Source organism: Podarcis bocagei (genome assembly GCF_964188305.1).
Source record: "Podarcis bocagei genome assembly, chromosome: 1".
Lineage (NCBI taxonomy): Eukaryota > Metazoa > Chordata > Lepidosauria > Squamata > Lacertidae > Podarcis > Podarcis bocagei.
In genome coordinates, this window is record NC_138125.1 from 49,015,277 (window position 1) to 49,027,912 (window position 12,636).

The 12,636-nt window shown below is 40.9% G+C and overlaps 1 protein-coding gene across 2 annotated transcripts in view; it reads right to left on the reverse strand.

Annotated features, from left to right (window-relative positions):
- The window catches only part of SMOC1 (SPARC related modular calcium binding 1), a 69,680-nt gene that overhangs the window by 43,123 nt on the left and 13,921 nt on the right, over positions 1-12,636 (reverse strand). For both annotated transcript variants that reach the window (XM_081186331.1, XM_081186332.1), the window contains exons 2-5: positions 11,922-12,093; positions 10,469-10,581; positions 4,345-4,444; positions 3,009-3,056 (exon numbers count right to left, since the gene is read on the reverse strand). In XM_081186331.1, the coding sequence (XP_081042457.1) occupies positions 3,009-3,056; positions 4,345-4,444; positions 10,469-10,581; positions 11,922-12,093 (433 nt within the window). The remainder of the gene's footprint in view (positions 1-3,008; positions 3,057-4,344; positions 4,445-10,468; positions 10,582-11,921; positions 12,094-12,636) is intronic.

Genomic DNA, 12,636 nt, shown 5'->3' on the forward strand with positions numbered 1-12,636 from the left:
CCCCCTTCCTGATGCTAAGTAGGTGAGGGTCTGGTTAGTGCCTGCACAGCTGTCTTTGCAGGATCCACATGCACCTTGGGTTTCACTGACACAATCAAGGTGGAATAAAAATGTAAGAAAATAAAGATCAGGTAAAATATAAAGCAGAAAGCAAAATCACACTGCACTTTCAAAATTGGGGTTTGGAGGCTGAATTGTTTCATAGACCAAAAATGAAAGAACACTGACTACCATATTCAAAGCCAGATCACAGAGTTCAAGGCAGTTCAACCATCTTCAAAGCCTTCACTCAAGCCAAGGGGGAAGTCATTTATGCAATTTCTAATCCATAGAATCACTATGGAAATTGTAGCACATCTATGATTTGATTGTCCTTTCGATGCTTGATACCTGCAAATGTTAGCAAGAATTTACAGAAGGTAGGCTTATTAAGGGGTGGGAGAAATTCTCTCCCACTCTCTCTACTATCCCCAAACTGCATAAAACACAGACTTGCGCACACTTTTTGGATGGTATAGGAACATGCAAGCTTTGTTCTGTATATATGCCTTCGAGGTCAAGGGAGAAATGTGCTCTCTCAATAATGATTTGTCAAGGAAAAAAAGTATTTTGATGGCTACTGGGGATGTGTGTGTTTTTTTTAAAAAAAAACACCTGGCAATTTACTTTCAGGACTAATAGCAAGACAAACAAATGGGAAAGTTCAATGCAAGGGCAGTGCCAGAAGGATGGAGACACATAAAAATATTGTCAAGCTTCAGTCAATTCACCGTTCAACACATGGCAGAAAAGAGCTGATCTGATCTGCTTTGCATCAACCACATATGAGAAGGATTAAAGGTCATAAGTGGTTAATCCAAGACTGCAGATGCATGAACAAGAGGTTCTATAAACCTCAGTTGTTGTTCTCACTTTCAAGGTGACGGAAGCTGAATCACAGGTTGAACAAACATATTTGACAAGGCAAATTGCAAAACAGCAGACAATTTAGCTTATAATGGACAGATTTCTTATTTAAAATTTATATTCCACTTTTCACCATCAATGTAGAAGAGCACTTTATAACAATACAGTATACAGAATTTAAAACCTAAACTTTAACATTTTAAACATCAAAAATCTAAAGTCTCCAATATATATATATATATTTAAAGACATTGCCCAGACCTCAGTGAGATCAACACCCCAATGCCACTATAGAAGGAGGCAAATGTTTTATCAGTTCAATAGAGAGCTTGGGAAAAGGCAGGGTGGAAAACTGAAATGAATTTTTCTCTAGTGAAAAATGGATTTCTTGCTGAAGGATGCACAAAAGAATTAGCAGATCACAGAGGAGTGTTCAGCCCAGTATTGCACTTTCCTCCTTAAGCGCATCATTCCCTTTCTCAAGAGCCTCTCCCTGAACCAAAAGACGATTATATTTTGGTTTCACATGGTATTTAGTGGCATGTCTAGCAAAGGACCCAAACTCCCACTACTTCCAGCAGTCCTGGCTTGATTGTCTTGGGCATACCCACTTCCTCATGTTAACTAGTGAGGACAAGCATCAGAAGATGCATCTTACAAATGTGGAACGCAGGGAACAATCCATGTACGGAATGCCTGCAGACCTATCTTAAAGGTTTACAACTGGGCAGCCATATTTCAAAAGCATCCATTGCTTTCCTCACTCAAATTCTGGAAAGGCAGGATCACGTTTTCATAAACTCCAAATAAAAGAACCTCAGCACTATAATCAGTCATTCTAGAACAAGAGTAAAGGAATCCAAGCCAGTTTCTAGAGGTGCACTGGGAGGTGAGAGGAAAGCCCTATTGCACAAGTGGAAATCCTTGCACAGGCTTTCACCGATGGAATTTGTTAAGTGAATATTGCAGCTAAATCAGAAACATTACAGCATCTGTATCAGCCTACCACAACTCTGTGCCCTCCAGATGCTTGACTACAACTCCCATCAGCCTCACAGGGCTCTGCTTGTTGGACTGGTGGAGTCCAAAACATTTGGAAGGCAGCAGTTCGAGGAAGGATGAATATCCCTACTAATCTATTTCAGATTTCCGGTTTTATAGTCCTTATTTTGACAGCTCATATTGCAAAAGCCGACACTTGTGTTCCATCTCTAGCTCTTCTGCCACTTTTAGGCACACCTGACTGTAGGCAAAAATTCCTATGAAACTGAATGCAACAATAGAGTTTTTACATCTGAAGTGAAGAGGCGAAAACAGTATGGTGGTATGGGAGATTTTCCCTCAACACAAAAATGCAGAAAACAGAATGCAAAATTAATATTCCAGTTCCCCGCACCCTTCTGGAAGGCTAGCTGGTGTCACCTAAAATATTAGTTAACTCAAGTTATTCCTCAACATTGTGTATTCCTACAACATTTAAGTACTTTATACCAAGGTGAGAAGCTGGTTGACTGTACTAGTAATCTTGCTTGTAAAAAGTATTCAGAATGGTTCTGCCAGCTGGTGTAGAACTTTCTCATGGAAAGTGCTAGGCAGCATGAAGTTGTATAGTTCAACAGTGCTTTAGTTTTGGCCTGATTATTCCCCTGCTGAATTCAAAATAAATAGTCAAAAATGCTTACAAGGCAATGATCTCACACATCACAGTGAGAATTTACGTTAGGCCAATGTGCAGCACCTCTGAAAATCCTACACTTGGGAACAGCTGGCCCATAATTTAAAACGCATGCTCAGCATTGCTATAGATCTGTGCTGACCATGCCAGTCTTCTATTCTTTCAATCTTAGGATAACTCAGGAGGGTAACACAATTCATGAGGACTATCCTGCAGCTTCTGCTTTTGTGTACTCTTATCAGATGTCGTCTTCTCCTCATGAAAGCAGCACTTAAGACTCAGAACTTGATACCATGGCACCATTTGCACTATAGTAATGCTTTTGATATTATGAGAAGTTCCAACATGACTTAAGGAGAATGACTGGAAAGCCCTACATCGAAAAACAAAACAAAACCCACTTCTGTGAGCATAGAACTCCACTCACCTTTTCTCCCAGAATTACCCTGTCCTAAAGGCCTGTCAGTTACTGAACCTTAAAGAGAAGGAAACACATAATTCTGTTATTTAAGAGATGACATGGGCAAAGCAGTCACAGATATACAATCTCAACAAATACAGCCAAATCCATTGGCACAAATTTGGCCCATTTGCCTTAGATGCCATGCCCTAAAAATAAAAAAAATGAAAAAATTCCAAGCAACTGCCCCAACACATGTGTCCAATCCCCAGAAATCTTGCTGCTCCTCTAGCCACTTTTGTACTGGCCTCAGTCATTTTGTGGAATCCAGTTTGAAGGATACAAGTTTACTATCTGCAAGAGCAAAGTACAGAGGAAGGGGTTCCTTTGAAATATGAGCGTTGCAGTCTGGTCTGAGGACGTTACAGACTGTATGGCCAGAATGAAATGTGTTGATAGGCAGGTAGTAGATACTTCATGGACAGATACAAGAGCTGGTTGATGGGGGCAGTGCCTGGACTGGCGCAGGAGACCACAGCTGGCCTTCTGTCAAGATTCCTAAAAAACACTGCCTAGTAGCTGTATTTTAGTCTCCAATATTTTCTGCCAGCAACAGATATTGGTTTGTCAGGCACCTGCCCCCCCTTCCATGGAATCCTATTTTGCCCACCATTTAGGATAGACAGAATGGGGTGGGGGAGAGAGCGAGAAAGAGAAAAGAAAGGCAAGATGCTTGCTGGAGATAGATGGTCCGGTTTGTAATATATTACAAACTTTTTCTGAAGTCTGGTTTGGCCTAAACCCATTTAGCGTATTTCATCCCTAAAAAAAATCCAGTTCTAACCAACTCTTTTGACAAGTATCTATTCTAACATAATTTATTTTTCATGGAAAAGAAGCCACTCGGACAGCATCAAGAGGCTATTTAAAAATATATTCGGTTTGATACCCAAAGAGTTATAAAGCAATGTGTCACTGAATGGAGAATCATATGTTTACAGGTGCCCAAGCTAGAGCACATGGTGGAAACAATGAATGCCAATTATCTTGACCAAAAAACGCGGAGGAAATTCAAACTGCGTTACTCTCTTCTACTCATTTCACCTGATGGTCAAAACCATTTGCAACATATAATGAAGATGAGCTGTGAATGAATGACAGCTTTCAAGCAGCACTGAAGATTGAGCTGGCCACAAGTTGGAGCAGCTATTAGCAGCTATTATCTCAATTCCCTGAGTGTAGGACTAATTTTGCGTTGTATGAACGGGTCCAAGACCTTTGAATTAAAAGCCAAAATGCTTGTCCCTTTCTCTTCCTATTTGAGCATCAAAAGCAGCAATCATTTTTTCTCAGCCCTCAGTACCTGAACATACAGGAGTTTTGTTCTGTACAGAAGAACCACTGATGGGTTTGCCGTCTGGAGTGACGCACCAGCAGTATCCGGTATAGGTATGGCACTGCACCTGTTTGGAGAAGAGGAAACTTACTAGTTACAGGGTTCCCAGAATCCACCTGCAACCTGTGCTCATCCAATAACCCAAACTGAATGTGAAAACTTTTGTACTATTAGAGACATTAAGGAACCATTAGAGTTTATGGAATAAACGTTTTCAAGGAAAATGAGAAAAGTGTTTGTTTTGCACTTTTTAATTTAATAGTTATGTCTCCCAGTCTAGGCAATATCTATATGCAAACAAAGAAAGAATAACTCGTCCTTAGCAGGAACGTAGCAACCAAAATCAGATAATTTTTATAAAGCCTCTGGCCTACTCAAACAAATTAGAGACAGTTACTGCAAAAATAGGTGGAGCAAGTTTAGCGCACATTGGAAGGGAAGGAAAAACAGAAGACACATCTTGAACGTCACAGACCCCAGCTGCAGACCTTCCTCGATCACCCACAATAGCAGAGGGAGACCCCAAGAAGAAGCTGCTGCACTGTACATCGGGAAGCACAAACCCTCACAACATGAGCCCTAGCCAGGAGGAGAAAGCAAGAACCAGCACATGCTTCAGATTAGGGTTCTGGGGATAGCTATAAACTACTCAGCTGCTCACTGCCTCTTGCAACTCCGCTCAGCTCTTTTTGGCTCTCTGGCTGGACAGCTCCACTGCTGCATCAAGAACCTTGCTGCAGACCTGCTCCCTAACCTGCTGGATAGCTCCTCAGCTTTGCCAGTAGGGCAGGGAAGTCAAGCCACAGTTACGTATTAGTGGAACAGGGCAAACCCTCCATGAAAGAAACAGTAGAGCAATTCGTACAGTAATATAATCACAAGACCAGATGCAAGACAAATGAATAGCTTTTGTCAAGATCTTAGAGATTAACATAAGTAAGCAATAAAGTTAAACGGAATAAAGTAACACAATCAGTTAAAAAGCTGAAGCAACACAGCTCCTGACTTGCTGGATTTATTTCAGACTACAAGAGGTTTATTGATCCTTTGGCAAGATGCCTGATTGCAGCAGTTCATGAAACCCATATGAATGGGATGTTGCCAAAGATCGGTAGTCATATGAACCTGGCCATATATGGAGTCAGACAATTGGTCCATCTAGCCTGGAGCCCCAGTGAGCCCACAGAGGCTTTCTGTAGCCCATGCACAGTCCTCACCCCCTGCCCCAAACGCTGCTGAAAAAAGCATAGAACAGATTGCAGTACTTGCCTGAATGTGGTGTGTGTGGTGCCCACAACACTTTCTCTCATTTGCAAGTGTGCTTATGGGTCCAAGAAGGTTGGTGACCCCTGTTCTAATATTGTCCACTAGGACAGGCAGCAGCTCACATCACTTGGTACCTAATCCTATCCTATTGACTGGAAATACTGGGAATTGAACCAAGTGCCTTCGACATACACAGCAAGTATTCTGGCACTGAGCTATGGCACTGCCAAAACAATCAAAAACTTAGGGAAAGTGTGATGCATACTCTTAATTGACCAATTTCTTTTTTAAACTGTAGGTTTTTTTTAAAGGCCTAGCAAAAATGACCAATACAATCTACAATAATGTTTGAAGATCAATTACAGGCAGCCCCTTGCTTGTGCATATATCATAACTGAAAACCACTGGAAAAGTCTGTAAATGCATTTCATCCTCTCTAATTGTGCATGCTTGTGCACTGTGAATTCTCTTTACCTCTGCAGGATGGAGAAATACTGAAATTGTGCTGGTGCTGGCTTTTCTCCCTTTCTCATAATAAGAAGAGTGTTGGAAGATTCAGGACAGACAAAAAGTACTTCTTCATACAACAAACAGTTAACCTAGGGAATCTGCCACCACATGTGTTGACCATTATCTTGGATGGCTTTAAAAGAGGATTGGGCAAATCAACTGAGGATAAGGCTATCACTTGCTACTAGCCATGGTGACTATGTTCTTTCTCTGTTGATGGAGGCAGTATGCCTCTGAATTGCTGGTAATTCACAAGTGGGGAAAGTGGTGTTGTACTCAAGTTCTGCTTGCCACAGGCTGGCCACTGTGGGAACAGAAAGTTGGACCAGATGGGCCTCTGATTGGATTCAGCAGGCTCTTAGCATTTCTTTGTTTTTCGAAAAGGATATTTACCGAAAGCTGCATCATACCGTCAACTTTCATTGATCGGTCATCTTCGTTACAATCCCCATTTAACCTTTTCTGCCTCCCCTCAAATTCCTTCATTTCTCCATATATTCAAAATAGCCAACTATAGTAATACAGATCAAGCACAACAGTCTTTATTTTTTATAAACAAAACTTACAAGCCTTTTTGAATCACAACCAAATGATCACCACATTAGAGATTAGGGTGGCAGAAAATGTCTTGCTTAAATTCATCCAGAAAGTCTACAGCTGAACAAAGAATGGAACACGCCAACCGAGGACAGACCATTTCAGTTCTCCAAGTTCCTCATTTTCCCAATTATAAATTCAGTTTTGTGCAGCAATTTGTGGTCATTTTTTTAAAAACCTGATGGAAATTCATCAGCATTTTAGTGAAAATTTCTACTAATAAACACATTTTTGTGCATTTTGATTAATATATGAATTCCTGAAATCAATTTCCCTAAATATAAAACATTTTGTGCCCATTATATGAACTTTGGGGCATAACATTTGGTTGGAGAACCGCATCACAAAATTCAGAAAACTGCAAATTTCAAAGGATGGCGGTGTTTCAGTTTCCATAGTGGTTTGAGAAGTGTGAATTAAGCAGTTTCTCATTAAAATGCAAGCAACAGCCAAAATCTCCTTCATCCCTAACCCTAGCTCATAGCTCGTGATTTTAACCACTATACTATACTCATATTTCATGTTCTTAACTCTTATGCTGCACAAGCTTTTGGGTGAATACCTAGGCTTTCATACACATTTTCATTCTGGATTGCCACCTACAAATTTCCATCACATGGAAAGCAATGCTTCTTTTGTCTTTTTGTCAAATTTAGATAAACACACAGCTTAAAAGCTCCCAGCTCAAATTGACCAAATAGCAGGAAATATCGCACAACAGAACTGCTCTGTCACCATTTCCCAAATTAATTAGAAGTGCTGTTACGACCCTCCCCACCCCTACGTCAGACACATCAATTACAGTGTGTGAAGTAGAACAAAAACCAACACTTCAACCAGTGGGCCCTTAAATAAATTCCTGCACCCATAAAAACCATTAGAATATGAAAACATTAAAACTGTAGCCACTGGCAGGCTCCTCTGGGAGAATGGGGCCTTTGTTGAGGTCTGTTCAGTTCCTCACTGAAGATGCCAGAATGAGGTTTCAAAGGACTACATAAACATTTTAACAAGCTGGCAGGATCGTCCATTATAACTTGACAGAGGCAAATCAAGGGCCGATTTGTTTCCACTCCATCTTCTGGCGAAGGGAAAACATAGAATTGTATGTGTATGGAAAATACAGGCACTGGCCAGGATTAATCATATGGCTCAGTATGCTGCCGACAGGAGCCCATGCTATAATGAAGTCTGTGCCTGCCCTTCTTCCCTCGTACTGACTCCTACATCATTTCTCAGAGCTAAAATACAGCAGCCGTTGTCCTGTAACAGCTTAGGAAATCAGAGGCTATGTTCAAAAAGTTCAGTGGTACAGAAATCTAATACTGGTAGCCTGAACTGCATGGGGAGTGTGATGGGGGGTTTTGGGGGGGGGTATTCGCTCCAAGGTGTCTGCCAAGCAGTGTTCTCAGAGCTATAAAATAGTTGTAGCAAACTTCACAGAGTAGGATTGGTGGGGCTGGTAGAACCAGGTATGTGTGTCTGCCTAACTGTTCCTAGCCCTGTACAGAGGAAGAGTGGGATCAGGTATGCTGTCAGTACAATTTGCACATGTACAGTTGTAGGTATACAGGTCTCCAGCTGTGTGATCAGGAACCTGGTTTTTTCCATGATTCTCAACTATGTGACATGCAAATTGGAGTTCATATGCAAACATGAAGCTGAACATATCATGGTTGAAAGCAGAAACAGCATATGCAATCTCACTTCTACCAATATATACAGTGGTACCTCGGGTTACATACGCTTCAGGTTACAGACTCTGCTAACCCAGAAATAGTGCCTCAGGTTAAGAGCTTTGCTTCAGGATGAGAACAGAAATCGTGCTCTGGCGGCGCGGCGGCAGCAGGAGGCCCCATTAGCTCAAGTGGTGCTTCAAGTTAAGAATAGTTTCAGATTAAGAACGGACCTCCAGAACGAATTAAGTACTTAACCCGAGGTACCACTGTAGTTGGTATAGAAAGCAGAGTTCCTGGGTACACAGAAAGACTCAGATGTAAATATATGCCAGCCTGAGAAGGGAGCATATATACAATACATGGAGTATAGGGTACAGAGGTCTGTGGGGAATACATGGAGTATAAGGTACACAGGCTCGTGGAATGCACCCCCCAGGAAGGCTTGCCTGGCACCTTCATTACTTATATTTAAGCACTAAGCAAACTATTGTTTAATCAGCCAAAGGCCTGGGCGAAGAACAATCTTTGGCCTTTTAAATGTGTGGGGATATCAGTTTTGTTTTTTGTTTTTTTGTTTTCGTTTTGTTAATTATGTTATGTATTTTGTGTTTTATACTGTAAACTGCCCTGTGATATTCAGATGAAAGATGGTATACAAATTAAATAAAGAAGAAAAGTCTGAAGTAATTATTTGTCTATCTTTTGAACACATTTAAATCCCACTTCTGTTTCATGATGGAACCAAAGGATGCATGTGGTTCCCAGGCAGTCATTCATCCAGGCACTAACCAGACCCAATGAGCTGATGCCCTTATATGACTTCAGATTATAATATGAAGTACTAAACTAAAACATTTTTCCCCAAACAATAGCTTGATATACCCAGATTTGGTGAGCACTGGAGGAAAAGAATTCCACTGTGTTGGGACAACCAAAGAGAACTCTTCACTGTGTGTTCAAGATGTACTGATTAGTGAAATCTTCAAGAACTGCAATATGGCATGAATGGAGGAGGCAGACTTCCAAAGGTAGAATTGCAAGTAGCTAATTTGTTTAGCTTGCAGTGTAGGCCCAATAGGATTACTCCCTTGTGAGTGCAGCAGTATGTAGAACAGTCATTTCCATTTTAGGGATGTGCTTTTAAAATATTTGATACAGAGCTAAAACAGCTGAGACATTCAGTTTTTCTACAAGCAAAAGCTAAAAAATAAAGGGAAAAAAGCATTGCTGTTCCTAAGGCCCACTGACCCCCTTCCAAGTAGGCATTTTGATAAGGAATCGCATCAAAGGACAGATAAGAAACGAAAGATAAACATTTTCCCCTCCTCTTTCAATAACAAGAAGGCAGGGGCAATAGCAAGAAAAACATTCATTTTGTATGCGGGAAAACACTTTTCCAAGAGAAAAAAAGAATCCAGTCTTGGGAGGATGCTGTAGTTAAGGAATTCTCAGCATGGCCAAGTGAGATACATGGGCACATGCATGTAAACAAACATACAGTGTCTGTAAATACAGACACGCTAGAATGTTAAGGTTCTTATTTTTAAAAAAGGTTACTGAGCAATAGATTTTCTGGGCTAGGGTTTTATGAAAAGCACAGGTGTCTGAAAATTATTTCCAAATATTGAATATAGATGTTAAATCCGACCCATATATTTTATTATACAGTGGTACCTCGGGTTACAGATGCTTTGGGTTATGCATTTTCAGGTTATGGACCGCGGGAAACCTGGAAGTACCAGAAAGGGTTTCGCCACTTGCACATGCGCAGAAGCGCCAAAGTGTGTCACGCGCGTGCACAGACACGGCGCTGCAGGTTGCGGACACGCCTCCATCACGGATTACATCCGCAATCCGAGGTTCCACTGTACACCTTGTATTTGGGTATAGATAGCTGAGTATAAAATACACAAGCAAAGTACAACACACATTTAAACTATGTTTCTTTCTGCAAAATACACAAAAGTGACAAAGCTTAGGCAATCCAGTCCATGCATCTTCTCAACAAAAAGAAACAAGAATCTTGATGAAAATCTTACTTGGGTGAATGATCCATCCTCAGTGCACTCTGGAATGAAGACTGCTTCTTGTGGCTTCTTTGCTTGATCCAGAGCTTGAGCCCTTTCTATTCTGCATTTGCTTTGACCAGCATCTGAAGGGGACAAAATCCACTAGGAATTCAAGTAGCAGCAGGCAGTACAAGACACCACCCATTGGTGCTTCCACACATGGGCTATTTAGCAGCAACCAATCATTGTTGCTCTGCTTTAAACTGGAATCAGAATAGCAGCTGCCAAGTGGAGATCCCCCTTAGCTCAGCCCCAATTGTTGGTAGTAGGAACAGAAAGTACTGTCCATTTCAGTTCTGCTTCCAGTTCTTAAATTCAGGTCTCCACATTTTTAAGCATTTTGTGAATTAAGGAGGAAAAATCCTCATGAATATTCATCAGCATTTTAGTGCAAATTTCTCTTACCATATTTGTATAAGCAGTTTTGACTAATGTACACATTTATAAGCATTTTTGCTAATATTTATGTTCGCTAATAATTTCATTTCTCTGCCGATCAAAATATGTATTTTACCATCTGTTTGGAGAACATCACAAAATTCGGGTAAGCATGAATTTTGAATGATAGTTGCATATTTGTTCACATATTCTTTCAGAAAGTGAAAATAAGATGGAGTCAGGTTTAAATGCATAAAGAAGCAAATTTATCCCCTACCCCTAGATGGGAGAAAATTTTTAAATTGAAACCATTATATGGGGGAGGGGGTTAAATACTCCACCCCCGTCACTGAACTCCAAATCATCATTGCCTCCTGTGCTGCAATTTGGCAGCAGAGGAGGGGCGGGAGAAGAATCTGATGGAGAGGCATTATTATGGGTAAAGGGAAGGGTTAAAGTTGATCCTCCAGAGGACCTTCAGTCCATAAAAAAGAAAATGTCTAGAGCAATCCATATAAGTGGCCAAGCTACTGAACAGTTACATAATTGGTCACCTACATTTGGGGGAATGCATAGCTGTTCCACTGAGGTGAAAAAGAAACAGCTCTAAAGGAGGAAAACAGAGTTTGAAAATGGAAAAGCAGGAGGACACCTTGCAGAGTTACCAAAATGGAGTGAATGAAATACAGCCTGTAAAATAAACTCACTCACAGTGCACTTTTATCCCTTCACACTCCATTAATATAACTTTGCTATCTTATTTTATCTTTTAAGCGCCTTGAGGCTCTGTCAAGGGAAAAGGCAGGGAATGAATGAATGAATGAATGGATGAATATGCACCGTGTGAAGAATACAGTGCAAAGCTGTATACAAATTGTTGAAATAAATAATGCTAGCCATTTCCTCCTCAACAAACTGTTATTTGCAAATACAGATAATCCTAGGAGGTGCTTATCTAGCATAATGCAAGAATCAACTTACAGTCTGAAAAAAAAGTCAAAACACTCCCATACCATTGTCAATAAAGCCACTTTCCTTTCCTTACCTTTACATCTGCCTCGATGAACCACACTCAGGCTTGCATCCCTGCATTTTGCTCTCTGATAGTCACACATTGACTCGTATGTCCTGCCATCTGAAGCACAGAGGGGCTTGGTTGGGGACCTGGAGCAGTGGAGGTTACATTGCGGGTCTCTGTCACGATCACTTATTAAAAACTAAAGTTGAAAAACAGGAAGTAAAATATATGTTTTTTTAAATAAAAAATGAAGTACTGTGAATTTTAATACATTTTGTTTACTTTTTCTAGCGTTATTAATGTGTTTGCATATATATCCTCTCTGAAGATATTCTCCCTTGCTTTGTCTGGTCCATCAGCTATGGTCACTGCTGGACAGGGATAGCCTGACCAGTGTGTTGATCACTTCTAAACTGGATTTCTGCAATTCACTGTATGTGGGGCTGCCCTTCAGAAGCTCCATCTGATGCAGAATGTGGCAGCCAGACTGCTGGTGGGGGCGCATGACTGGTGCTATGGGATGCCTCTGTTAAAACAGATGCACTGGCTGCACATCCACTACCAAGCCAGGTTCAAGGCCCTTGTATTAATGTACCAAGCCCTGAACGACTTAGGCCCAGGACACCTTAGGGACCAGCTGAATCCTTACATCCCAACTCAACCATAGAGATCATTTCCAGAATGTCATTGGCTGTCCCTCAAGTTTGTGAAGCCCATTTGATATCAACATGAAACAGCCTTT